General features: G+C 49.7%; 1 protein-coding gene across 1 annotated transcript; it reads left to right on the top strand.

Annotated features, from left to right (window-relative positions):
- Phgdh (3-phosphoglycerate dehydrogenase) lies at nucleotides 1–26,799 on the top strand. Its single transcript, NM_016966.3, has 12 exons — nucleotides 1–275; nucleotides 5,312–5,463; nucleotides 6,670–6,735; nucleotides 11,627–11,681; nucleotides 11,825–11,923; nucleotides 18,625–18,757; nucleotides 19,176–19,324; nucleotides 20,198–20,350; nucleotides 23,432–23,564; nucleotides 24,775–24,905; nucleotides 25,565–25,802; nucleotides 26,513–26,799. Exons 1-12 carry the CDS (start codon nucleotides 138–140, stop codon nucleotides 26,665–26,667), a joined length of 1,602 nt encoding a protein of 533 aa, NP_058662.2. The 5' UTR covers nucleotides 1–137; the 3' UTR covers nucleotides 26,668–26,799.
- The last annotated feature ends 355 nt before the right edge of the window (nucleotides 26,800–27,154 follow it).

Here is a 27,154-nt window from a genome sequence, read left to right as displayed (position 1 = left end):
GCGAGGAGGGGGAGGATAAAGGGGGAGCGGGAGATCGAGAACCCTGCCCAGTCACCGGAGCCAGCCCTGCTTGCAGTTTCCTGAACTAAGTGCTTCTGCCCACCCACAGCAACTGATTCTAAGGCCTGACTCTAGCAATGGCCTTCGCAAATCTGCGCAAAGTACTCATCAGTGACAGCCTGGACCCCTGCTGCCGGAAGATCCTGCAAGATGGAGGGCTGCAGGTGGTGGAGAAGCAGAACTTGAGCAAGGAGGAGCTGATAGCTGAACTCCAGGTAAGGCGAGCCGGACACAAGCGTAATCACCGGGCATCTTTATGGCCAAACCCGCTGACCCCAGTGGTTCCAGGGCTGTCCTCCCCTATCTTATCAGTTGGTCCCGGGGCCTCCGGAGATTCGGGACCAGCAGTGGGAGGGAGGAAAAGCAGAGAGGAACGAATGGCCTGGAGGTGCAGAATGCAAACTTTTTGTGCTTTTTGCTACCGCGTGTTTCTTGCCGGCGCTGCAAAGTGCAGCTGCTCCATCTGGTCCTGCGGGATGCCAGAACCTCTCTCGAATGCCAGAACCTCTCTGGAGCTTTCGTGCCTGGCGACCCAGGCTGCGAGCTCCCGGCTCGGGGTGCTACACGCACACCATCCCTGCTCAGTGCAGACTCCTGGGGTGGGGGCAGGGGGCGCGGGGCGCTGGCTCTGCTCCTGCGGGTCCCGTGGCATTTGTGGCAGCGGACTCGCACCGCCTTTTGTCTGATGCAAGACCTTGGCGCTCTTTCCCCCGCCCCGGGGAGCGCTCGCAGGATTCCGGGCGGCCCGGGGGTGCAGCCGGAGCCCCGCGCCGCCCACGCGGCCGCCGCCGGGAGTCAACCTCCACCATTGGCTTCATTGCCGATCAGGCCCGACTTCACTACATCAGAATCCTGTTCCAAGCGCAGTTGGGACAGGTTACTTCTACGAAGTCTTCGGAGCAAACCTCTAATCGTTATAAAACTTAAAAGTCTTTCACTTATTTGAAAAGCTTGTGTAAATCGGGTGACTTTGTTCAGACGTAAGGAAGGGGTTTCTGCTTTGTGAGCACTTCAGTTCCTGCCCTTCCTGTAGATCTAATCCATCCAGGTATGCTGTCTCGTCCCAGCTGTACTGCCCCACCCCCAAAGTTCCACGTGCTCGCTTAGGGCCTGCAGCCAGGAGGAATGTACCAGTCTTCCTGCTCAGGCTGAGGCCTCAAACCGCAGAGACCAAGCGGGGTTGTTCTTGCAACCCTGGAAACTCTCTGAGCTCGCTTGTCTATTTCTCCCAAGACCCTTCCCCGCCCCCAATCCCTTTTCCTCTACCGAGCTAATAGCCACGTGCCCAGCAGCCCTTATTCGCAGACTTTTTCTAGGCCTGGTCTTTAAGAAGCTTGAAAGAGCTAGGTGGAGATGGCACATACCTTTAATTCCAGCACTCAGGAGGCAGAGGCAGGTGGATCTCCGTGAGTTCGAGGACAGCCAGGACTACACAGAGTAGTCTTTTCTCTGTCTCAGAAAGAACAAGAAAAGTGAAAATGAGCTGGCTGGCTCATGCCTAGTATGAAGGAGGCTGAGTTTGATTATCTCCGAGTTCAAGACCAGCCCGAGCTACAGAATGAGACCCTATCTATAAAGCATGACAAGAAAAGGAAAGGGGGGGGGGAGTTGTAGGTTTCTTGGGGAATAAGGCCCAACTCTGAGACAGCTAGTCAGGTGACAGTTCTGAGACAACAAACAGTGGAGCCTGTGGGAATGGAAAGTCCAGGGAAGGGATTGTTGTTATGGTCTTTATGGGTGGCTCAGGCTGTGACTCTTAGAGTGGATAGTACCCATGGAGCCATGCGTCCTTCACATGTCCTGTGACAGTGACCTTGATTCTAAAATCTAAGCAGTGGGCTGAGCAGGAAGGCTGTAGAGTGGCTTTCAGGCCACCAGTGGCAGCAGGCTTTGCTGCTTTCTAGGGGCAGTGAGAAATGTTATATCCAATAGAGGGGCGGGAGGAGGGGGTGTGAGGAGGGTGAGGAGCAGGCCAGGCCTGAAGGGTAGGGGTGGGAGTCCAGTGCTAGAAATGCAGGGTGCTTTCAAGCAGCAGAGACACTTGGCAGGAAAGAAGAGGAGGGTGGGTGCCGCTGACTTGGCTGGCTGGTCTCAGCCTTTAGTGTGCCTTGGCAAAATACCCAGTTCAGAATGCCAATTCTAATCTTGGATTACCTGTAGAAGGACCCACATTTCCATCGTCTCTCCTCATTTTATCTCCTTCTGAGAGTAGCCTGGCAAAGTGTCTCCTGCCAGGCCCCATTTTAATCTTTGCAGTAAGAGGCAAGGGTTCCCCCTTGCTGGAACTGGCCTCTGCTGCTTCATATTCTGGTCATGCTGTTCGCCCTAAGCCCAGGGAGATGTTACCATTCACTCTCTTCCGTAGTGATAGACCGCCAATCACCAAGACGGAGCACACTGGGGCACTGAGTTTTGTAAGTCATGATCGGTGTTATGGAAAACAGTAGAGACGCAATAATATTGATAGAGTCTTGTTTCGTGTGTGGGGTTTCAGTTCCCTGTACTGGAATGGGTGTGAGGGCACGTGGATGTGTGAGTGTATGAGCACAAAGACACAAATTAGAGCAAGTTAGAGGGCTCCTTTTTCTTATATCACAACCATTATTATTTGAGACAAGGATTCTGCGCGCGAGCACACACACAAACACACACAACACAACATGCTCTGGATGTGATGAAACATGCCCATGTAAAATCCTATTACTTGGGACACTGGAACATCGGGATTGCCACATTGCAACATCATTTCAAAAACCTAAAGAGAGAGTAGGAGAGGGAGGGAGGCAGGCAGGCAGAAGATGTTGCCTCATGCTTTTAATCCCAGCACTCAGAAGAAAGGCCAAGGCAGGTAGACAGATCTCTGAGTCCCAGGCCAGGGGAATCATTCGGAGAGCTTCTCTAACGTGCCCTATGCACTAAGTGTTAACAATAATTGAATTACCCACAAGGCCAAGGCCATCCTCCTGGGAAAGAAAGCATGTGTGAACTTGAAGAACAAGAGCGGGGATAGGTTTCCACTGAGTTAGCACAGTTTTTTCTGGAACAGCCGTAAATCAAACATGCCAATGGCATACTGTTTCCTAGCAACGTCTGTAGGCTAATGTGGAGAGTGTGTGTTCCAGATGAAATTCAAGGCGAAGACCCATGGAGGTGCTTTTATCAAGGCGCTTGCTTGATATTCCCAGTTGGTGAGCGCAAGAGAAGAAAGAGCAGGCGCTGGGGTAAGGGTGGAGGGGTGAGGGATTCGATTTTGAGAGCCTTGAACTTAATTCTGCCTCTTCCCCAGTGTTGGAGCACTGGGGTAGAATCCTGGGATTACAGGTATTCATCATGCATGACAGAGAGTGTTCTAATCCCAGAACTATACTAGGAGTTTGGTTAGGTGTGAGCATTTGGGCTGTAGAGCAGGGGAGGAGCACCCTGAAGGAGTCTTTGAGGGATGAGCTATGGTCCTAGAGAAGGGACGAATGGTGTTTAGGCGTGCCGGGGACTGAGGGCTCGGCACAGGGTGGGGTGGCCGGTGGCCTCAGTAAGTTTGTAGGGAAATAAGCTGAAGAAATGGCATGTAATTGATGTTATAAGAAGGCCTTGGAAACCAGCAAACTCTGACTGGTGTTGGCTCTAATGTAGGTCCCGAGCCTTTAGGACATACCAGTTTTGGAAGCATGTCTGTGCCAGTCTTACTGGAGGCACTAAAGGTTCAGTGTCAAAAGCTGGCTAGGGCAGGTGGGTAGAAAGTATAGTTCCAGGGTGTGGGCTCCTTAAAGCAGACTCAGCCAGGGAGAAAAACAGCACTGTGACTGCGGTAGCGCTTAGGGGCTGTCAGAGAAGCAGACGGTTGAAGTCCCCGCGTCCTCTCTGCAGCTGCAGTTTCCTATGGGGAATCCCCCAAAGCAATGATTGGGCAAGTTACCTGGAACTATACAGGGCAGGGCAGGGCAGGACCTGGGCTTAGGATCAGAAAAAAGAGAAAATGGGTCCCCTCTCCCTATTTCCCTGCGTGTGAAAGATTGGGGGTGCAGGGGAGAGGCAGGGCACAAAACAACCTTCAAATGTCAGTTTTTCCTTCCTCGGTTCTGTCTACAACAGCCTCCTCCTTCAGGGGCCTGCCTGGAGCCCTCCCTGCAGGCACAGCCCCGCCCAGGGAGGATGCCTCCAGCCTGAACAGCTCCAGAGAACTAATTCTAGAACCATTCTTGTTGGTCTGTCTGTCTTTCTTTCCTTCCTTTTTTTTTTTTTTTTTTTTTTTTTTTTAGGCAAGGTCTCTTGGCCTGGCCTGGCCTGGCCTTGAATTCTGTCATTGCTGCAGGTTCTACAACTGCTCCTCAGCAAGTCAGTCCATTGCAGTATTTCAGCCACCCCTCCCCCAGCCTAAATACCCTTTGAGCAGCAGCCCAAGCTTCATTCACTTCTCCTTTCCCAGCAGAGATAAAATAGCTCTGTTCTCTCACCTTGTAACTCCTCCACTGCTCCTTCCTCTACCCCAGGCTTGTAAAGGCAGTGTGGGCCTCATCCTAGGGCCAAGACTCTTTAGGTTCACAGCTCTTCCCTCTCCCTTCCTGTGTGGTCTCAAGAACCATTTTCCTTTCAGCAGGCACTTCCTTCCATTTCGCTTACTTACTCCGCCAGCCAGCGTTTACAGCCATCTTCCTTCCACGTGCCTGGCGAGGGGCTCAAGGAGTGAGATTGGATCTCACCTCTGCTCTTGAGCAGCTCAGTGTCCAATGGAAGAAGTGATGTGGAACAGGGCCAAGTGCTATCCATACCTGCCTATCCTCTTTCCTTCTCCCATACCTGAGGCCCGAACCTAAATCTCTCTGAGATAAGGGATGCAGCTTAGAGGATGCAGGCCAGACGGACGATGAGTATACAGGAGTTGCTGTTCTTTCTTTGGAATTTACCCATGAGGCAAGGAATGTCAGTGTGTACAGAGTTGACTGGGGCATGTGTCTGGTCACACTGAGGTATACTGTCAGGATGGGTTATTCTCTGGCTCGAGGTCCTTATGGGGGCGCCATCTATGGAAAGATTAATCAGATGCCTAGAGCCAGCAAGCCGATGTTATAGCTGTAGTGTACTGACCAGGTACTCGTGTCTTACAACTGCTCTCAAATGTCCACATTACCCTACAGTATGCAAAGAAGCCTGATGTGCCTGTGAGTGGGCATTTGTGCCCACCGGAACCCACCAGAGTCCTCAGGTACATTACAGAAAAATTGTATGAACCCTGGTATTGTCTTCCTCTGCCCAGGACTGTGAAGGCCTCATTGTCCGGTCTGCTACTAAGGTCACTGCTGATGTCATCAATGCAGCAGAGAAGCTCCAGGTGGTGGGCAGGGCTGGCACAGGTGTGGACAATGTGGATCTGGAGGCTGCCACGAGGAAGGGCATCCTAGTCATGAAGTAAGTTCTGGGAGCTGAGGGTGGCTCTTGTGTTTTTTTGCTAGCTCAGTGGTCTTGCACCCTGTATAGATGCACACACTTTCTTGGTGGGGTGACCTCCCATCTTGTCTCTTCCTATATTTCCCTGCACCAGTCTGAAGCAAAGATCCCAGTTTCTTCCTAGCACTCTAGGCCCCAGAGGAGAGGGGTCCCTGTCAGCACTGTGTTTATAGAAGCCCAGGGGCAAAGATCATGGCCAGCAGGCTATTGCTGCACTGCCGTGAGTTAGGAACCTGGTGGTATAGTTGTTCCCAGTCTACTTTGCTGACTCTTCCCTCTTCCCCTCCCCCCAGGAGGGTAGGGGTTAATGGACAGAATGACTGACAGAGGTCAGTACCTGATGATGGAAATGTTAAAGGATAACCCATCCTACCTACTTTGTGGTCCTGACACAGGGGCCGCCAGCCTCACTTCTGCCTACACCTTAACTGCTTGCTGAGGGAAGAACTGGAAGTTCTCTTGTCTTGCACAAAGACAAACTCTTACAGTCCTTTTGTTTTTCAGAGAGCCTCATAACTCTTTGTAACCTTCTACAGATGAGCTTAACCTGTAGAGGAAGCAGAAGTTTTAAATAAATGTGTGTTAGGCTTTGGAGTTGTCAACATGATCCCCTGGGTTTTTTTGTTGTTGGTTTGGTTTGGTTTGGTTTTTTTTTTTTTTTTTTTTTGTTTTTTGTTTTTTTTTTGGGTTGTTGTTTGTTTGCTTGTTCATTTGTTTTGTTTGTTGTTGTGTTTTGGGGAGTTGGGCTTTTTCTCAGTTCGAAATTTGTTGAGTAAAAAGAAGAAACCAAACAGAGATAAAAACAGGAGCTTCATTCCTAATACGAGCCAGCTGATGGGACCCCAGGAGGGTTACTCAGCAGCAGGCTGACCTGACTGTTGTAAACTTGGCTCAGGGGCTCGGGCAAGGAAGGATCAGAGGAGAGTGTAGATGGATAGGCCCTGAAATGAGAGAGAACTGGGCCAAACTACTCTTCCATCTTTCCATCAGGTGTTTCCCTGCCTTGTGCCTGCCTGAGGGAGGGCCTCTGCCTTGGAACAGGAGGCCAAGGTAGCCTGGTTCTTAGGGCAGCAGAATGTCAGAGAAGCCAGAATGGGAGCCCGGGGCTGGAAGTGTTGAGTGCTGGGTTTGCCTGGGCCCACTGACATTCTTCTTTTGGGTCTTTAGCACCCCCAACGGGAACAGCCTCAGTGCTGCGGAGCTCACCTGTGGGATGATCATGTGCCTGGCCAGGTAAGCCCCTGACTTCTCAGACGACCCAGCCTCGTTCCGCGAGGTCAGTGATTACCACTCAGCAAGCAAACGGACCTAGAAGAGGTCCAGGCGCCTCAGTCTGGAGTTCTGCAGGATGCTAAGCACACGGACACAATGTACCTTCTCTGGTGGCTTGAAAGTTTGCATGGGAGGATGGATGTTGTCTTAGGGTTTTACTGCTATGAGCAAGTCTTATAAAGAATAACATTTAACTGAGGCTGGCTTACAGGTTCAGAGGTTCAGTTCATGAACAAACATCAAGGTGGGAGCATGGCAGCATCTAGGCAGTCATAGTACAGGCAGAGCTGAGAGTTCTACATCTTCATCTGAAGGCTGCTAGGGGAAGACTAACTAGAATGATGGTCCTAAGCCCACAGTGACACACCTACTCCAACAAGGCCACACCTCCTAATAGTGCCACTCCCTGGACCAAGCATATACAAACCATCACATTCCACTCCCTGGCTCCCATAAGCTTGGTCAAAAACATTATTCTGTAGGGGCCGTATCTATGCATAGCACAATTAAAAAGTACATTTAGCCCAACTTCCACAGTCCCCATAGTCTATAGTAGTTTCAACAATGTTAAACGTCCAAAGTACAGGAAACCAGCTGGGCAAACTCCAAACTCTGCATCTCCACGTCTGATGTCAAAGCAGCCTTCAGATCTCTTTTTTATCTTTGTTGACTGCAACAAACTTCTTTCCCTGGGCTCGTTCCACGACCTGTTAACAGCATTTCTCAGCAGATATCCTATGGCTCTGGCATCTCGAAAAATATTGGGGTCTCCAAGGCAACTTCAATATTACAGCTTCTTGTTTCAGAGTCTGGGATCCACACATGATCTTCTGGGCTCCTCCAAAGGGCTGGTGTCACTTCTCCAGCTCTGCGCTCTGTAGTACTCTAAGCTCAGGTTGATCCTCCCCAATGCTGCTGCTGTTTTTGGTGATCATCCCATGGTACTGGCATCTCCAATACACTGGGGTCTTCTGCTGCAAATAGGCTTCACAAGTAGCCTCTCATAAAGCTCTCTTCATGGTGCCAAGCCTCAAAGCCTTTCTTTACATGACCCCTTTAGTCCTGGGCTATCAACTACAACTGAGGCTGCACCTTCACCAATGGCCTTCCATGGCCTCTCACAGTGCCAAGCCTCAGCTGCTCTTCATGACCCCTTCATGCCTTCAAAATCAGTACCACCTGCATGACTCTTATACATTATCAAGTACAGCTGCAGCACAAGGTATAACCTTGGCTGTCTCTATAACACAGCTTCTTTGCGCTCTCAGAAAACCCTTCCCAGAAGATTTCACCTCAGTGATTTGGGTCTTTTCTAAATCACCGCTAATTTCTTAGCTCCAGTTAACCAGCATCAATTGTTCCAGTAGTCCCTTCTATTTTTCACTCTAAAGCCAGAGCCATATGGCTGAAGCTGCTGAGGTGTTCTGCTTGCAGGAGCTGGAACATGGCCCCATGTTCTATTACATTATCACTAGCTTTCTGTTTTCCAACTCCTTCACTGCCTAAGCTTGGCTGTCCTGGAGCTGGCTCTGTAGATTGATCTTGGACTCAGAAATCTGCATGCCTGTCTCCTAGAATTAAATGTGTGTACCACCACTCCTAGACTTTTGGGAACTTGCTCTGTCTCAGGCTGGCCTTGAACTCTGCCAGGTTTTATCTCCTGGGATTAAAGGTGTGTACCACCATACCTGGATCTAAATTTAGCTGGGTCGGCTCTTGCCCCAAAGCCCCACTCTCTTAAACTGTTATCTCTTAGAACACAGGATTCATCACCATTTCACTTCCTGGTGTCTCTTTAATACTCAAATCATATATTTTATATTTTTCCTTCCTAAGGTTGCTATGTTTGTTCAAAATGCTTACCATAAGACTTAACCAGAAAACAAAGTCTCTGCTAGGCTTTTTTGAGACTTCTTTGTCAATGCAATTAATATGAATCTCTTTGCCTTAGCCTCAGACTCTTCAGACAAGGGCAAAAAGCAGCCACATTCTTCACCAAAATACTACAAAAACAGTCTGTACACCACATACTGAAATTCCTCTCTTTTGAAGCCTCTTGGGCCAGGTCTTCACAGTTAATCACTCACAGCAACAGTCTTCCATATCCCCACTAGGATGGCTCATTAAAACCCACTTAAAACATCCATTCCATTGCTTTCCAAATCCAAAGTCCCAAAATCCACATTCTTCCAAACAAAAGCATGGTCAGGCCTATCACAGCAATACTCCATTCCCTGGTACCAACTTCTGTCTTACTTTGAGTTTTACTGCTGTGAACAGACACCATGACCAAGGCAAGTCTTATAAAGGATAACATTTAATTGGGGCTGGCTTATAGGTTCAGAGGTTCAGTCCATTATCATCAAGGTGGGAGCATGGCAGCATCTAGGCAGGCATGGTACAGGAGGAGCTGAGAGTTCTACATCTTCATCTGAAGGCTGCTAGTGGAAGACTGACTTCTAAGCAGTTAGGTTGAGAGTTCCACACCCACAGTGACACACCTACTCCAACAGGGCCATACCTAAAAGTGCCACTCTGTGGACCAAGCATATGCAAACCATCACAGATGGTAACAGCAAGCTCACAGAGAGTGTACACACCCTCCTACACACTCTCTCTCCTCACACCCATGGGTGCTGTGCCTTCTTTTTTTTTTTTTTTTGGTTTTTCGAGATAGGGTTTCTCTGTGTAGCCCTGGCTGTCCTGGAACTCACTTTGTAGACCAGGCTGGCCTCGAACTCAGAGATCCACCTGCCTCTGCCTCCCGAGTGCTGGGATTAAAGGCGTGTGCCACCACGCCCGGCTCCTTCTTTAATCCCCAAACCTTTGAGGATGCTCTCTGTACCCTGCAACCTCAAGTACCATATGTGTCAGGTATCTCTAACTTGTTAAGCATTGAGATTTTCTGTTTTAACCCTTGACTCTGGTTGGGGCAGCTAAGCCATGGTCTCCAGCGTCTACCTGACACTACCCTTCTAGGCCAGCGGTTCTTAACCTGTCGGTGGTCACGCCTTTGACAAATCTCTGTCTCCAATAATATTTGCAGTACAATTCATAGCAGTAGCACAATTACAGTTATGAAGTAGCAACAGAAATTTTATGGTTAGAGGTCACCACTTCATGAGGAACTGAACTGAAGGATTGAAACATTAGGAAGGTTGAGACCCACTCACTCTCTAGGCCTGTATTGTAATGCATGGGATAAACTCTTATCATCATTCATGTGCCTACCTGTGGATTCTTATCTAAGAGAGCTCTTCTGGCGGGGTTCTGGGATGTGTGAGCCTCCTTGGGGACAGTCTAATGTCTAATGGCGCATATATATATATATATGAATGCATCCTAACAAGCCGGACAGTTGTTGTTTGGCAGATATAACACACTTAATAGGCATTTGTGTGTGTTGTGTCTCTGTGATACAGGCTTTCTAGTAAAGGGGGGGCTGAAGCTGTTCTGAATCCCTTTTAAAGATCCAGACAGCCAGCACTCTTGCCTGGGGCCTGAAACCTGCGGTGATTAAAAAGTTATCTCTTTCCTATCTTCTCCTTCCTGCTGGGTGAGTTAACCTTTGCTCTACCTTCTCCCAAGATTCCTGCCTAGCAGTGCAACATTGCACTGGTCAGTGAGGGGAGGGGAGGGGAGGTGACCAAGCCCAGCATATGCAGCAGAAGAGCCTCAGCTGGAAGGTTCCCCGAGGTCTCCCAAGTGATACCTTTGCCTGTCAGAGTATACGAAGTCTCCCTCAACACAGCTTTCTGATTTCCCCCATCCCTGAGGGTGAGGAAAAGGTTTGAGAGGGAGGAGGTTTCCCTCCAATGCCAGGGTCAATTTATCGAAAGGAGCAGTCAGAGTACTGTAATTTGAAGAGGGTCCCCCTCTCCCAAAATCCCTTGCTGAAACTCCTCATCCAAGATGGGTGTAAACCACTTCGTGTGTACCTTATGGGGAAGGAAGTGCCTGACTCAGAACGCTAGTGGGTGTTCTGCTCTCAAGGCAGCAATCCAGGCCTAAGTGCCTACAGCGTGCACGAATGAACTCCTTCCCTCAGGAGATGAGTGGTGTGGGCCCGAGCTCTTCTCAGAGTCCAGCATGGAGAAGGTGCACAGCACAAAGCCATTCCTCATTGTTCCCAGAGGTGATCGTGGAGCCATGTCCCACAATCTGTGTCTTACCCTTAAATCCTAACTTTGTCCTCACTGACTCTCTCCTGGATCCAGAAAACAAAACATGGCAACTTGGACTTGCACAGGAGTCAATAGAAAGAGACAGTCTGTGGTGTGTGGGCGAGGGTGGGTCAAAAATAGGTAGGACAGGTGGTGGACGTGTCAGAAGTATTAGGATCATTCAGGACTGAGTAGAAAGGTCTGGGCTGTGTTGCTATGGTACCCACTTGCTTCAGATTAGCTCTCTTGGGGTTTAAGAAGAAAGGTTAATCACCTGCCCCTTGATAACAAGAGAAGCTATCAAGAGTGGTTGGTCCAGAAGAAGAACCAAACAGGAGTCTTTGAAGCATCAGTCCCTATAAGCTTTCGAAGGCTGGTGCTGCTTATAGGAGAAAACTTGCCAAACCCACTCACTCTTCTTGGTACCTTGGTGTTAGAGCACATCAGATTCTTCCCCCAGCCTCCTGGCTAGAGACAGATGTTCTATGGTTCCCAAGTCATGTCCTACCAATGTTCTCACTGTCCCAGCCTTCCCTTATACACAGTGGCCCTGAACCTGAGCCCCCCACCCACCCACGTTGTGTGGTTCTCAGGAAAATGGCAGAGATAGATAGTGGCTGCACTGAGATATCGGTGTACCTTCTTCCTGGGCTGTAGGGTGACCCACTGAACCTGCTGTGTTCTTACAGGCAGATTCCCCAGGCAACAGCTTCGATGAAAGATGGCAAATGGGACCGGAAGAAGGTGAGCTCTTGCCTTGCTTTGCCTTGCCTTGCCTTGCCTTGCCTTGCCTTGCCTTGCCTTGCCTTGCCCATGCGGGCTCAACTCCCAACCCTTACTCTTGGACCTGACTTGGTCATCTTTGCCTTTTGCCTTTCTGGTTGCAGTTCATGGGGACAGAACTGAACGGGAAGACACTGGGAATTCTTGGCCTCGGCAGAATTGGAAGAGAGGTGGCCACCCGAATGCAATCCTTTGGAATGAAGGTAAGAGGTTTCCGGACACTTTGGGCACATTCTTTCTGAAGCAGTATTGGAAGAGATGGCTAAGCATGGAAGACGCTGAAGGCTTTGTTGTACATGGATCTCTAGAGCCTATTACTGAACAGACAGTAAAGTCAGAGAGAAAAAGGAACTTTGATCTCCCTATCAGGACATTGGAACTCAAAAGCTGAGAATTCTTGATGCAGGTCCCTCAACTCCTGGGTGTCAATAGCCCTGTGTCTCAATGGGCCAGCAAATGTTCTTCCATAACACACATCCTTTCTTGTGGTGTTACAAGGGACTTCTAGTTATTCTGTGTCTCCTCTCTCTGATGATTCAAAAACAGATTTATAGCCAAGAAATGCTTTCTGTCTTCTCTATTTCCCTCACTATCCCAGCAAAGTTTAAAGGTGCCGATAGATGGGCATAGTTGTCCTGTGTTTATTATCTCAATATTTGGGAGGCTTTGGCAGGTGGTTCATGAGTTCAAACCCAGCCTGGGTTACATAACAAGATTCTTTCTGTAAAATACATGCTTGTTTGCATGCCCTGATATGAGAAATTACTAGACAGCTTCATATCTCAGAAGTCACTTCAACCCTCTCTTTTTCCAACTGTGGGATCAGGAAGGTCCTGGCTGGATGACGGACAAATGTGACCAATGCTCGTCTGCCATGAGAGCTGAAGGCAGCTGAGTGGATGCCAATGGACATTCCATATTTAATGTGATTGTTGAGGGAATTACAGGGATTATGGTCACACAGCAGCCAGAAGGCTTTAGTTAAACATAATGAGCAAATTGTTTTGACAATAATCAGATCATCCCATGATGAATTCTGATCTAAAAGCTGAGGTCTGTGCTTCGGCAATCCTAAGTACATGGAACCAATTTGGCTGAGCATTTCGTTGACGTACAGTGGCTCAGGACAGACAGTAAGGCGCTCAGTCACCCCATGGTTCCCATTGTCCCTGTGACATTGATACTTAGATTCTTCTAGCTTTTGAACACTAACACTAGGACGCCTTCGCCGTTACTGAATCCAGCCAAAGAGCTGCGCTTTGCTTCCAGAGTAATGATGGTGAGAGGGAAGCCTGCCCAGCAAGCCTATGTGCAGCTTTGAGCATCAATGTGAAGAAGTGATAGGATACTTCTCAGACATGTGTTTGTGTCAGAGAGATATGTAGTACCTGCTCATCTCAGAGCTGATCTGTAGCTTTGAGTGGGTCATACGCAACATGCTTGAATGTGTTTAGGATAAAATTTAACTATGTAGGCTAGCCTCAAACTTATAATCCCCCTGCCTCAACCTCCTGAGTCCTGGGATGATAGGAATGCACAGCATAGGTAGCCGTGTTTAACTTCTACCAGGGTTTGGGGATATTTTTGCCTTTACTTGGGGTTGCTTTTGGCCACTCCTACCTGCTACGGTTTGGGAACAATCTTTGTGAACTCCTAGAACGTGGCTTGTAATGCCCTCCCTGGCCAAGCCTCTTCAGTGATCTCCAGCTCATCTGACCTCCCTGCAATGTTCCTGGGGTTTAGTGAATGTCATCCTAGGATACAGAGATTCTCCATCATCTAAGCTCCCGCCTTTGTCCTTAAAGCCACCAACAGCAAGATAACATAGTTCTAAGTATCTAGATTGGGGTTGTGTACGCACAAGTGTGCACAGGAATGCACATTTATGGAGGTCAGAAAGATTGTGAGACTTGGTTCTCTCCTTCCATTGTGTGAGTCCCAGGGATCCAACTCAGGCACCTTAGTAGTAAGTGCTTGTGCCTGCTGGGCCATCTCACTAGCCCTGTGATTAATTCTTATTAAGCTCATTTCCAAACTAGTCTTGTTCCCTTGAGAAATAATAATTAATCTGGTAGAGCATGGAAATTTATAAACATCTCTTTACCTTTAGACCTTTTAAATGTGGGAGTTTTGTTTGATTTGTTTTGGGGTGCTGAGTCTTGAACCCAAAGCTGCACACAAGCCGATGAGTCGTTAGACCACTGAACTACATCATCACCCCTCTCATTGTTTCGTCTTGAGACAGGGTCTGGTTGAGTTACCCAGGGTAGCCTTGAGCTTATGACCCTTTTTTCTTGGCTTCTAAGTGCTGAGATTACAGACACCATGTCTCTCCACCATGTGGGTGCCGGGGATCAAACTCTGGCGGTCTGAACATGGCAGCGAGCAACCTTTGCCACCACACCATCTTACAGCCCTCAGCACCTAGAATTCTTAACCACCCAGGAACAGTGACCTTCATACCCAGCCCCAGGTTCAGCACAGGTGCAATGGGATAGACACAGGCAGGAGGGAGGAGGGGGCTGGGGAGAGCTGGGGGTGGGCCTTCACCTAAGCAGCTTTGAGGTGATATTTTGTTAAGTTTGTGTGTAAAAGCCATTGAGGTTGGCAGAAGGCGTTCCAATGCTCGAAGCACAGCTATGAGGAAGGGGAAAGACATGTTCTGATCAGCTCTGCCTTGGAGCCCCTTCATCTTCAAGGCCTCATTTCTCCATCCCTTGTTGAGCCAGTAGGGCCCTGGAGCTAGAAGAGGAGCCTCTCAGCTCTGCCTCTGTAACACCATCAAGGTGGCACTGGGACCCTTGAGAAAATGTGTCTTAGTTACCTTTCTACTGCTCTGATAAAACACCATGGCCAAAAGCAACTTGAGGGGGCGGACATTTAACAGGGAAGTCGGGGCAGGAACCTGGTAGCAGAATCCCAAGGCAGGAACTGATGTGGAGGCAACCCAGGAGTACAGCTTATTGGCTTGCTCAGGCTACTTTCTTATACCACCCAGGACCACCTGCCCAGGTTTGGCACACCCACAGTGAACTGGCCTCTCCCATAGCGTCATTAATCAAGACAATATCCTACAATATTGTCTAAGACCAATCTTTTTGTTTTGTTTTGTTTTTCGAGACAGGGTTTCTCTGTGTAGCCCTGGCTGTCCTGGAACTCACTCTGTAGACCAGGCTGGCCTCCAATTCAGAAATCCGCCTGCCTCTGGCCCAAGACCAATCTTATGGAGGGATTTTTCTCAGTTAAGACACCCTCTTTCAGGATGTCTCTAGGTTTGTATCAAGTGGAGACACACACACACACACACACACACACATGCACGCACACGCACACACACACACCAATCAGCACACTCCCCAGCTTCTGTACACTAGGACATCCGAGCCTTTTCTGGACATGTAGGAGCCAGGCAGGCATATCAGGCAGCCTGATGTTATTCTGTCTGCTTTTGCCAGCACAGTCCCCTAGTGTGAGAACTGCGGCCCAGTTCATCTCCTTTATGCCTAGTGATTGCTTAGTGAAAAGCATGAGCCAGGCCTCTCCCAGCTAGACTCGGTCCTGGCAGTCGCCTGCAGGTAAGTGAAGAGGAAACTCTTATCTCTCTGTGAGGAAGAAGCTGAGCCCCTACTCTCTGACCTCTCCTTTCCCAGCCTCCTCCCCTCACCCCAGGTACCAGCTGACACAGCAGGGACAGTGGCCTGGCTGTCAGCCCTGAGCTCTGTCTGCCTGGGTCCCCGAGAGTGGAACACACCACTGGGTGCTCCTCAGTTACACATGGCTTTGTGGTCTCTGGTGTTCTTTTGCACTCCTCACTGCGTGTGAGAAAACAAATACATCTGGACTAGAGATGAACGGGGCCATTGTTCTGGTCAGCGTTGGCACCCGCAGACAAAGACGAATTGTGAGGGTGAGGCCCGGGATTTTATCTCTCCCCTTGAGTGTTTCCTTCTCGGTACAGAGATGAGCAGGCTCCATCAGAGGATGCTAATAATGTCTGACTAGGCCCTCGGAACCCACAGCCCTTCATGCTCTGTGCTCTGGTCCTTACAGGGCCACAAGAGGCAGTGCCTTTTTCTCTAACCCTCGCTGGTGGCTGGGATGGATGGGGGGAAGGGAGCTCCTTGGCTTGACTTATGAACAAGGCTAATGATGCACACTGTGGCCCACAGTACTAACTTATTCACCATTAGTGCCCCCCCCCCAGAAGCTCTATGTATTAAAAAGAAGTCTATTATTGTAAGGCAGAGCTTGTAGTCCTAATTTTAAGTGATTCGCGCACCATATAGTAGAGGACTACAAGTTCTGTCTCCCAGCCCTAGGCTCCCAGAAATAAGACTCAGACCCAAGTCATATCTTACAACTATCTTGGCCATATAGCTAGGTTCTACTCTGACTAGCTTATAACTAAAGACACCCATTTATTTTAACCTACATTTTGCCATGTGACTGGTTACCTGTGTTCTGTAGCTGTGGTACCATTGGCCTTCCCTCCTCCCAACCCCTCCCCTGCCCCCCAGAATTCTTTCTCTCCAGAATTCTTTCTCTCACCTCTATTTCTCGCCTAAGCCACAGGCCATAGGCTTTTTAATTGACAGGTGAGGCATCCATACAATATACAAGATGATCTCTCTATATAGAAGCACAGGAAAGGGGTGGGTACCACTCCTCTCTGCAGAGGGAAGAAGCAACTGCTCAAGGATGAGGCCTCATTCCCTCCCTGTTCTAATAACCGAGTCCACTCCAAATGCATCCTTAAAGGGTTAAGGGGACTTTCTTGTTTTTCTTGGAATATATTTGTGATAGAATGCTAGGGCAGTGTGTGTGGCGGTCATCTCACTCAGAATTCTTAGTGTCAGGGTCCTCACCCATCTAGAGGACAGCAGCTGAGGAAGGACGCCTGGCTCCATGGCTCCAGCCACATCTCTTGGTTACAGCAGGCACACCTGCCTCAATGGATTGACTATACCCTTCCTCCTCAAGGACATCAGGGCCTTCATGACATATGGTTCCTATGGCCCTTTCTCCATAGTCAATCTCAGACAAAAGTTGAGCTTGGTAGGGAGGCCTGCTGGTAGATCAGGCAAGGGTACTTAGGTCTTCGTTATTGCAAAACCCACCTGCCTGCTTTCTGAATCTGCCTGGCTGCTTATGGGGAATAATGTAACTGAGGCCATGGCTCCTCCTGAGACTTGAATGATTCTTCCTTGAGATTGTCTCCAATGCTGGGTTTCATCTCATTCAACTCCTTTCTCTCACAAGGTGTGTGTGTGTGTCTGTGTCTGTGTCTGTGTGTCTGTGTGTCTGTGTCTAGGGGGCATGAGGGGTAGGGAAGGTTTGCATGTGGGTGTGTGTGTGTAGCATGGATTCTCCATGCCGTCTTTTTGCTCAGAGTCAGTTGTCTCTGTTGGACAGTGCTGCCCTCGCCCATGATTGCCCCCATGCTGACCTGCCCCTGCTCTTATCCCACCTTTCTGCCTTCCCGGGAGGAGTGTAGGCACTAGACGAGCAGGCCCCGAGGCCAGAGTATAATGCCAGGAGTGACCGCTGCCTTGGTTTCTCCGGGCTAACACAGGGAATTAATACCTAATCCATCAGGTACGATGTAGATGTGCTATCACGGCCAGGCCTGAGGGCACAGGCCTGTAATCCTAGCACTTCAAAGGCTGAGGTAGGAGGATTTCAACTGTAAGGCAAGCAAGCCTAGGCTTTAGAAACAACAACAAAGCACCAGACACAGTAAATGTTACATAGTATTGCTGTTATCAGCTTGCCTTAGCGGTAAGCATCTGTGTGCCCCATCCGCTTCGGTGATGACACTGAACCAGTTTCATGAGGCTGAAAACTTTGCCTTTGGTCACTGGAACGTTAGTATGAATTGAGACTTTAAGCTCTGCATATTGTGTAATCTGGGTTATTTCAAAACCAGGGGCATTTTAAGTCTCACTAAATCGAATTCAGAGAGAGGGCTCTTACCCCTTCTTCAGCCCTACATAGTATCTTAACCTTTTTTTTTTTTTTAATTAGGTATTTTCCTCATTTATTTTCAATGCTATCCCAAAGGTCCCCCATACCCACCCCCCCAATCCCATACCCACCCACTCCCCCTTTTTGGCCCTGGCGTTCCCCTGTACTGGGGCATATAAAGTTTGCAAGTCCAATGGGCCTCTCTTTGCAGTGATGGCCGACTAGGCCATCTTTTGATACATATGCAGCTAAAGACAAATGATCAGCTTCCAAATGCTGACACCATTGCATACACTAGCAAGATTTCGCTGAAAGGACCCAGTTATAGCTCTCTCTTGTGAGACTATGCCGGGGCCTAGCAAACACAGAAGTGGATGATCACAGTCAGCTATTGGATGGGTCACACGGCCCCTAATGGAGGAGCTAGAGAAATTACCCAAGGAGCTAAAGGGAACTGCAACCCTATAGGTGGAACAACAATATGAATTAACCTTCTTTCTAATGGCACGTCTTGGTTTATCTTCTGATTAGAAGCTGTCCTTCTCTCCAGTCTGTCCTGGGCCTTACAGCTGCATCTACCAGCCTGTCTTCTGTTTCCTGTGGCACATTCCCCATGGGAGTGCCCTCCCTCACCAGTGCTCCTGTCTCAGGGCTTCCAAGACCCACTTGGTCCAGCCACACCGAAGTTGCTCCTGCACCTGCTGGGGGGTTTGGAGGTTGGTGAGAGGCAGCCTCTTCCCCTCTATGCTGGCTGTGCACCCTGCTGGTTCTGCAAGCCTCCTTCCCGTCAGGAGCGTAGCCCCAAGCCTCCTGTACTGTTCTGAGAATTACAGTAGGGAATTCAGTTAGGTTTCGTGTGGCACCAGTTACTGATGGTGCAGTTACTGATAATGATGCTATTGATATTAAGATGCCTCTGCCTTCTCTCACTTCTGACCAGACTGTAGGCTATGACCCCATCATCTCTCCTGAAGTCGCCGCCTCCTTTGGTGTTCAGCAGCTGCCGCTGGAGGAGATCTGGCCTCTCTGTGACTTTATAACTGTCCATACCCCACTCCTGCCCTCTACCACAGGTAGGCTCTCAGTGTGGGTTTTCTGCAGACATCATCAAGCAGGTGTAGGGAGGGAGCTGCCTGGGGCCTGCTGAGCATGATGATACTTTGTCACAAGTCCTTGCCTCAGATGGAGGAGGGGTGAGCTCTCTGGAAAAGCCAGGTGTCTAAATAGACTGAGGTAGTACAACTGGCATCCCGGGTAGAGGCTTCATGGGACCCTGCAGGGCATTTTGTTGGACCACCAAGCACCATTTCCTAAACTTCTTGACTCTAACCCACATCTAGTACAAGGTCTATTATCCCAGAGCATCTAGGAAGACAGAAGTGAGAACAAGGTAGCTATCCAGGAGAAAGAGGCCTTTGGGGAGATGTGAGTTATGGGACCTGTTAAGTGAGAGGGTCAAGAGCCATCATAATAGTCTCCTCTTTCTTCCAGGCTTGCTGAATGACAGCACCTTTGCTCAGTGCAAGAAAGGTGTGCGAGTAGTGAACTGTGCTCGAGGAGGCATTGTGGATGAAGGTGCCCTGCTGCGTGCCCTGCAGTCTGGTCAGTGTGCTGGGGCTGCACTGGATGTGTTTACAGAAGTAAGTGCTTGCAGCCTCTGTGTCGGGGTCAGAGGGTAAAGGTGAGGGGGGAGCACAAAGGCCTTGGGCAAGACAGTGCGCCATCTTGAAGCCCAAGAGCTCACTGTGTGCCAAGAACACACCTGCGGTTTTGAAGAGGCTGTGCTGCCTTCTGCAAAACTAAGGTCCTAAATAGAACCCATTCCTGGTTAAACTGTTAAACAGTACCCGTTCCTGGTCAGGCTGTTGCCGTATTGATGACTTGGAGAAGACAAGGGGAGTTTGTGTGCCACTCCCGATACTTAAGTCAGCCATATGGCCAAGAAGATGGCCTGCCTGGTACCCATTAGCTTTCCTCTTTTCCTCTTCCCTTCCCAGGGAGGCTCAGAAGCCCAGGAATGATGACAGTATTCTCCCAAAGTCCCCAGAGTGTACTCTTTCTTGTCCCAGCATGTTCAAAGGTTTAGCCTCAGCATACAGAGTGCTGAGTACGCACTTGCACCAGTCCTATTGGCCTCTCTCCTCAGAGATGTTATCTCAGCATCTGGGTTCCTTGGTGTGGCCCCAGAGGAAAGAGTGTGGACCTTGGCTTGAATGCGGGTTCTAGCTATGAGGCCGTGGCAAGTCACTGGCCCCCTCTGAAGCCCCACAGCACTGGGATGTTCCCAGCCAAAGGTGCACAGTGTTTTGGTTTGTGTTTCTGGGTCTCTCAACTCTGTCACAAGCTCCACTGTGTAGGACCGTCTTCTAATTATGCAGTAGCATCTTCTGCCATGAGTAACATTGCATTGTCTGCTGGGATCCGCATGGTTGCAATTCTCAAAGTTCAGTGGGAACAACAGCAGAGGGTGTATAGCCAGTTCATAACCAACTTAGAGATATCTCTCTGGGTAGGAGCCACCACGGGACCGGGCCTTAGTGGACCACGAGAATGTCATCAGCTGTCCCCACCTGGGTGCCAGCACCAAGGAAGCCCAGAGCCGCTGTGGGGAGGAAATCGCAGTCCAGTTTGTGGACATGGTGAAGGGGAAATCTCTAACAGGCGTTGTAAGTATTGCAACATGAGACTGGGGCCTGGAGTCTGGGAAGAGAAAAGGCACAGACGAAGCAGCTAGGGGTGGACAGGCTCAGCCCTGGGAACTGAAGAGTTGGAATCTGTACTTGTGTTGGCACTTGGGATAGATGGATGGAGCAGCCCTTCTGTAGTCTTGATAGCTAAGACCTTGGAGCTGGGAGTCTGTTTTTGAGCTGTTATATTGTAGCCTTGCTGCAGAGATTTGACCCTTCCCAGGCTCAGCCACCAGAAAAAAAAGGCTCCTTTGTTGTCCACATGCCTTGGGAGTGGGGTGGTGTTGCTAGGGTGACAGAGAGAGGCTCAGTGTGTGTGTGTGTGTGTGTGTGTGTGTAAGATGGAGGAGGTGGGTGTGCTAGGCATTCTTTACATCATGTCCTCAGTCAGAACTCACCCCGCTTTCTCTGTGAACCTTCCCTGTTAGTTGGCCCCTTGCTTAGTCTGGGGAATACCAGATGCCCCCACATTCTGGCCCTAATCCTTCCTGGGGGCTTGCTTCCTCTTTCAATGCTTTCTGAATCATTGGAGCTGTGCCTCAGGGTTTTTTTTTTTTTTTTTCTACTTATGATTGTGTTTGTTTGGTTGATTGGTTTTGGTTTGGTTTGGTGTTTTTGTGAGGCAGGGTCTCACTATGTAGCCCTGGCCTCAGACCCAGCTCTACCTCCTGAGTGCTGGAGTTAAAAGTGTGCCCTGTCACACTCACTGTCCACACCTTATACGACATAACAGGTCTATTAACTTGTTAAAGCTGAATTCTAAGTTCCCTGAAGACTGAAAGGCTGTCTAAGTTTCTCTGCAGCCTCTGTGAATGACCACCAAGCAAGTACTTAATACTCTGCAAAAATCGGTGGATCCAACTGGATGTGCGAGAGGACCCATGGCCTTTCTAACTGACTCACAGCCTGGAAATAGTCACTAGCTGGATTCCGCGCAGCCCTCCTTCCTCCATTTAGACAGCTCAGTTCTCTGTCTCAAGACAGTCAGGATGCCATTTGGTCTGTGGTGATTAGCCTCTTTGAGAGCCACTTGTGGTGTAAGAGCCTACAGAGCCTGTGGTGACCGTATGGCATTGACCTGTTTGTCCTCCGTCCTCTGCACACTGTATTGGCTCCCTGAGACCAGAGCACATTTTCCTGTTCATCTGGCCTCCCAGTGAGTTTTTGAGCAGGTGACCTTGATTGGGCTCCTGGCTGAGTTGTCCAACCAGAGAATGGAAGCCTAAATGAAACAGCCCCTCTCCTGCCTCAGCTGATGCCCTGCTAATGAACGTCCCACATTTTGGGCAATCTGACAGAGGACCTGCTCAGCTTTTTCAAAGGCAGGCTTCTGCCCCCTCCTTGCGATCCCTTTGAGGTAGCCACCTGCCCTGAGGTGGTGGTGAGATCCCATGACTTTCTGACAGGAACTTCTTCACACAAACTCCATGGAGTACAAAGACAGAGTGTTACCATCTTACATAAACTATGAAATCTCTCAGTCACCATAAACATTAGCAAGTTGAACGAACCACCCCAAGCTACTGATAGTCTTTGGAAAGAGATGTTTTTATTACAAGAGGACATCTCTCCCTAATTATGCCTGCATCTTCTCCAGTTCTCTGACCATAGCACAGACGAGCATTAGGACCAGTTTGGTTTCCAGAGGCGCCTGACTCTACCCTGGCATCTTCCTATTTATTTTCAAGTCTGACCACTGCACATCCTTTTATCTTTGTCATGGACCGACAGTCAGCGAGCACATCCCCAGGTTGGGCTCTGTGGGCCCCGCTCACTGGACAACAATGAGATGTGCTGCGGCTTCTGAGCTGAGCACATCTGCTCTGTCTGAGCCCTCTTCCTCCTCCTCGTCCTCTGACTTTCCTTCCTTCCTCTCCTGCAGTTTTTACAAGTAGCGCTAAAGTCGTGTCTAATGATAACTGAAAGCAAGAATAGAAGCATTGTTTTTTTTTCTCATCTCATAGCCACTTATTTGATTTTCTTCATCAAACCCGAGTTCTTGTACGTTTGCCAGTGGGGCGGGGGTTTGGCTTGTGTTTAGAGATGGGGTTTTACTCTGAATCTACAGCTGGCCCGGGACACAGAGAGAACCTCCTCCCTTGGCCTTCTTACTGCTAGAGATCATACGCAGGAGCCACCAAACCCAGATTTAAAGCCCAGGTTCCTAGTTAAACTCCTTCTTGGATGGATTCTTTCTAAGGAGCCGCAAAGAAATTGTTAACACCTGGCTGGAAGCCAGAGCATCTGTAACCACAAAAAGGAGTAGGAATTTTACCTCAGAACAAAGAAGCTCTGTTATTAGAGGTCCCTGGGAGTGGGTGGGGGGAGGTGTGTGCCTTGAGACTCTATACTTGGGATGTCCAGGGATGTTCTACTTGTCCCTAGATGCTCAATTTCCCAGCATGCCTCAGCATCTTGGCACTGGTGAATGTTTGAAGCATAATACAGTATAATCAGACCTGCCTGAATGTGTTTATAAGTCATGGCAACTGAGCATAGTGTTCAGCGACAAATGTGAGCAGTCACTTAAAATAATCAAAATAGATAATAAAATGAGCCCGATGTAGATGTGGTGGCTCACTCCTGTAATCCTAGCACTCAGGAGTTAGGTAAGGCTGGAGTTTCACCAGGCTAGACTATGAAGTGAGATCCTGTCTCAAAACGGAAACCGGCAAATTCGATCACCATCCCCGAGATGCACCATTCCGCCCCCCCACCATCAGTGACTTCCATGTTTTACTGTGCTGTCCCCTCTCTGTCACACAAGAAGCCAACCTCTCACAGAGAGAGCCAGTACCAATGCTGCTCAATGAAGGTAGCCAGGCTTCTTACCCCTGTTCTGGCCATGTAGCGTGGTTGAAACTTTCTGTGTCCTCTTAGGGCTATTTAGTACTTCTCACCTACAGGGACAAGTCCCTGTTCCCTGCTTGATGGTTGGTGGTCATCATCATCCACAACCTTAGTTGCCTATCCATGCCAAGCTGACCCTTGGCCACACAACACTGGTTCAGCTGTTCATTCGAGCAAGTGTGCCCTGATTTAATCCTCATCTCTCTGCAGGTGAACGCCCAGGCCCTCACCAGTGCCTTCTCTCCACACACCAAGCCTTGGATTGGTCTGGCAGAAGCAATGGGCACGCTGATGCACGCCTGGGCTGGCTCCCCTAAAGGGACCATCCAGGTGGTTACACAAGGTGAGCAGAGGTCTGGTCAGGTCCACAGCAGGAGCTAGGGGCACTGCCTAGGGACAGGGAAGTGGGGATGTGGACTTATCTCTGCTGGGTATGCCCAATGCTCATGGCAGATCTAGTGGCAGATTCAGGGGACTTGGATCCTGCTCTGGGTGTAACTCACCCACTATGGAGGTGGACAAAGGAAGTGTGTAAGTGGGATACAAATTCCCTGGGAAAACTTATTTAATTGTCACAGATAACAGTTATGCAATGTTTTTAGGATATGCATGTTTTCCATGCAAGAGAGACCAGGGAGTTTCTCTTTTCTTTCTTTTTTTAAAAAAAGATTTATTTATTTATTTATTTATTTATTTATTTATTTATTATATGTAAATACACTCCAGACGAGGGTGTCAGATCTTGCTAGGGATGGTTGTAAACCATCATGTGGTTGCTGGGATTTGAACTCAGGACCTCTGGAAGAGCAGTCAGTGCTCCTAACCACTGAACCCTGTCACCAGCCCAACCAGATAGTTTCATGTTAAAAGACATTGGGATCTGTAGAGAGATTTTAAATTATGCAACAAAATTGTTTGGGTCTGATTATGAACCTGTAGTTGCATGCAACTCTGCTTTCTTCTTGGTAGTGGGTCCACCATTCTGCAGATGGAGTCCGGTGGTCCCTTCTTCCTGTACAAGGCTGTCTTACCCTGTCACCTATTTGGCACCTGACTCTTGGGGAGAAAATGTGAAGTTGGGCAGGACAGTTAAATCCCAAACACTGGAATTACCAGGGACAGGCACAGCCAGGGGTACCATGTCCACTGGCCTGAGTACCCAGACCCTGAAGAAGCATGCCAGGGGGCTGAGGGCATGCAGTTACTTCAGTGTTTGCAAGGGTCTCGAGTTCCAGCCACTGGTGGCATCACAAGTTTTCAAGTATCTTCTGGGAAGACAGGCAGGCCATGGAGGCCTGCCATGAGTTGGACTGCATTTTGGAGGGGAGTGCCTCCAATTGGTTAAAGCTTCTTAGGTTTCTGGCCTTGGAACCAGATCTGTCCCAGCTGGCTTTCAGCACTTGGAAGCAGTCGCAGTGCCCAGTGCAGGGTGCAGTTGGGGTTCCCAGGCCAACAAGGGCCTTGTAGCTGAGGGTTAAGTGCCTGTGGCTCCCTTCCCCCTCCTGTGGTACCCAGTAAACAATGATCTTCAGGGCAACCTTCTGTGTCCCCAGGAACATCTCTGAAGAATGCTGGGACCTGCCTGAGCCCTGCAGTCATTGTCGGCCTTCTGAGAGAAGCATCTAAGCAGGCAGACGTGAACTTGGTGAACGCTAAGCTACTGGTGAAAGAGGCTGGCCTCAATGTGCGCCCCGTCGTTACTCTGAGCACTGCTCTGCCATCCCTTTTTTTTTTTTTTTTTTTTTTAAATTTGTTTCTTTGAGACATTCTCACAGAACCCAGGTTGTCCTTGAACTCCTGATCCTCCTGCTATTAACTCCCCAGTGCCAGGATTATAGGCACATGCCCCTGAGCCTCGCTTCACCCCTCATCTTAGAAGCCTGTTCACAGTTTCACTTGGGCTTGCTTCTTGCCATTCACCCTGTCTACTGATGAGAGCTAGTCTTAATTACTTCATCTGTAAAGGGAAAAAGCATATGTCTGAGCATTTCGAAGTGAGCTCATACTCACAAAAATACTGTATGTATAGTGCAAAAATGCTCTGAAGCAGGCAGGGGTGGGGGGGTCCTTCCTCCCTTTATGGGGCATATTGACTGTCCCAATAAGCTAATGTCTGGGGGCATAATGCTCATGCCATTTGTCCCTAGCCCCAAATCACCGAACTAGTGAGCCAGGACTGAACTGGTGGGCCAGGCTAGATCTCTCTCTCTCTTTCTCTCTCTCTCTCTCTCTCTCTCTCTCTCTCACACACACACACACACACACACACAGAGAGAGAGAGAGAGAGAAAGAGAGAGAGATACACATGGGTAATTAGGCTGTGTCTCTGTCTTCTCTCTACAGGTCACCACCTCCCACAACCCTGGGGTTCCAGGGGAGCAGGGTAGCGGGGAATGCCTCCTGACTGTGGCCCTGGCAGGTGCTCCCTACCAAGCCGTGGGCTTGGTCCAGGGCACCACACCAATGCTGCAGATGCTCAACGGAGCTGTCTTCAGACCAGAGGTGCCACTACGCAGGGGCCAACCCCTGCTCGTATTCCGGGCTCAGCCCTCCGACCCTGGGATGCTGCCCACTATGATTGGTGAGAAGGCTTTTTGTCAGGGAGGCTGGCCAGGCTTCTGAAGTAGAGATGGGGGGGGGGGGGGGGAATCCCTAGAATTGGGCCCTGGCCCTGGAGAGATGCTTCCTCTGGGCCTTTTTCTGCCTCAGGCATGTCTATATGTCCCTCACAGAGGGTTCCTGAACTGTTTCTACAGCGGGGAAGTGGCTTATCTGAGATCACAGCGGTATGGGCAGAGTGCCTGCTACTATCCCCGGCCATGGCACAAGTTTGCCATGTACACACACAGTCTGTGTCCCAGGAGTCCTTTATGGACTGCCTTTCTATAGATCCTAGTGGCCAGCTTAGCCACAGCAAAGTGTGTCAGAGTACCTCTTCTGTGGTGTGGCCCCAGTCTCCCCTGAGACCTGGGCTGCCGAAGGTTCTGGGTCTTGGCAGAGGGTGTGTCCCCAGACTTTGGGAGGTAGGGGGAGTCATCTTATCCCACTTGTCAGCTGCCCAGAGGGAGGTTCTCTGCTTCTCCTGCTGTCCTCCCTCCACCTCACCTGATGCTCAGGCAGTGCTGAGAGAGTCCCGTAGCAGAAGAAATTCACCTGTCCTGCCATTTAAGCTCCCTCCCCCTCCTTCCCTCTCCATCCCCCATGCATCGTTGGCCATGGAAGCCTGCTCTGGGCCCTGCCCTCTCACCCCTTCCCTCAACCTAACCAGGGCTTTCCTTTCCTTCCTCCCAGGCCTCCTGGCAGAGGCGGGTGTACAGCTGCTGTCCTACCAAACCTCCATGGTGTCTGACGGAGAGCCCTGGCACGTCATGGGCCTGTCCTCCCTGCTGCCCAGCCTGGAAACATGGAAGCAGCATGTATTGGAGGCTTTCCAGTTCTGCTTCTGACCCTGGGGTTCAGCACTCTCAGCCCCACAGGCTCTTCTGAAGAAACCCGCTCAACTGTGACCTATAGGGAGAGGGGATCGCAGAACCAGGGCATCTGCCTGAACTAATACCTAGTAAAGAATTCTTAACTCCACATGGTGTCTGTGTGATCATTATCCAGAAAGGCCAGCAGAGGGCGCCCACAGGCCGCCTCTCTAGGTTTTGGCAGCTGACCAGCAGGGTATATAGAGGAAGGTTAGGGTCTTCTGGATGTGGCTAAACACACAGGTCATATGCTGCAGCGGTGTAGAGATTCCGGGTCTGGGGAGGAGGAAGTAGTTTGAAGGTCATGTGGGAGAGTATGGGGGCATTTCTTTGCAGTAGTGGCCCTTGGCCAATCACAACCTCCCACAAACTGAAAAGGCAGAATTCACGACCACCACCCCCTCCCCCATTGGAAGATCTCAAACCTGAGGTATCACTCATTCTAAGGAATGCCCTCCAGTTA

Source organism: Mus musculus, chromosome 3, assembly GCF_000001635.26.
Source record: "Mus musculus strain C57BL/6J chromosome 3, GRCm38.p6 C57BL/6J".
In the NCBI taxonomy this organism is placed as follows: Eukaryota; Metazoa; Chordata; class Mammalia; order Rodentia; family Muridae; genus Mus; species Mus musculus.
This window is presented reverse-complemented; position numbering and strand designations above follow the sequence as displayed.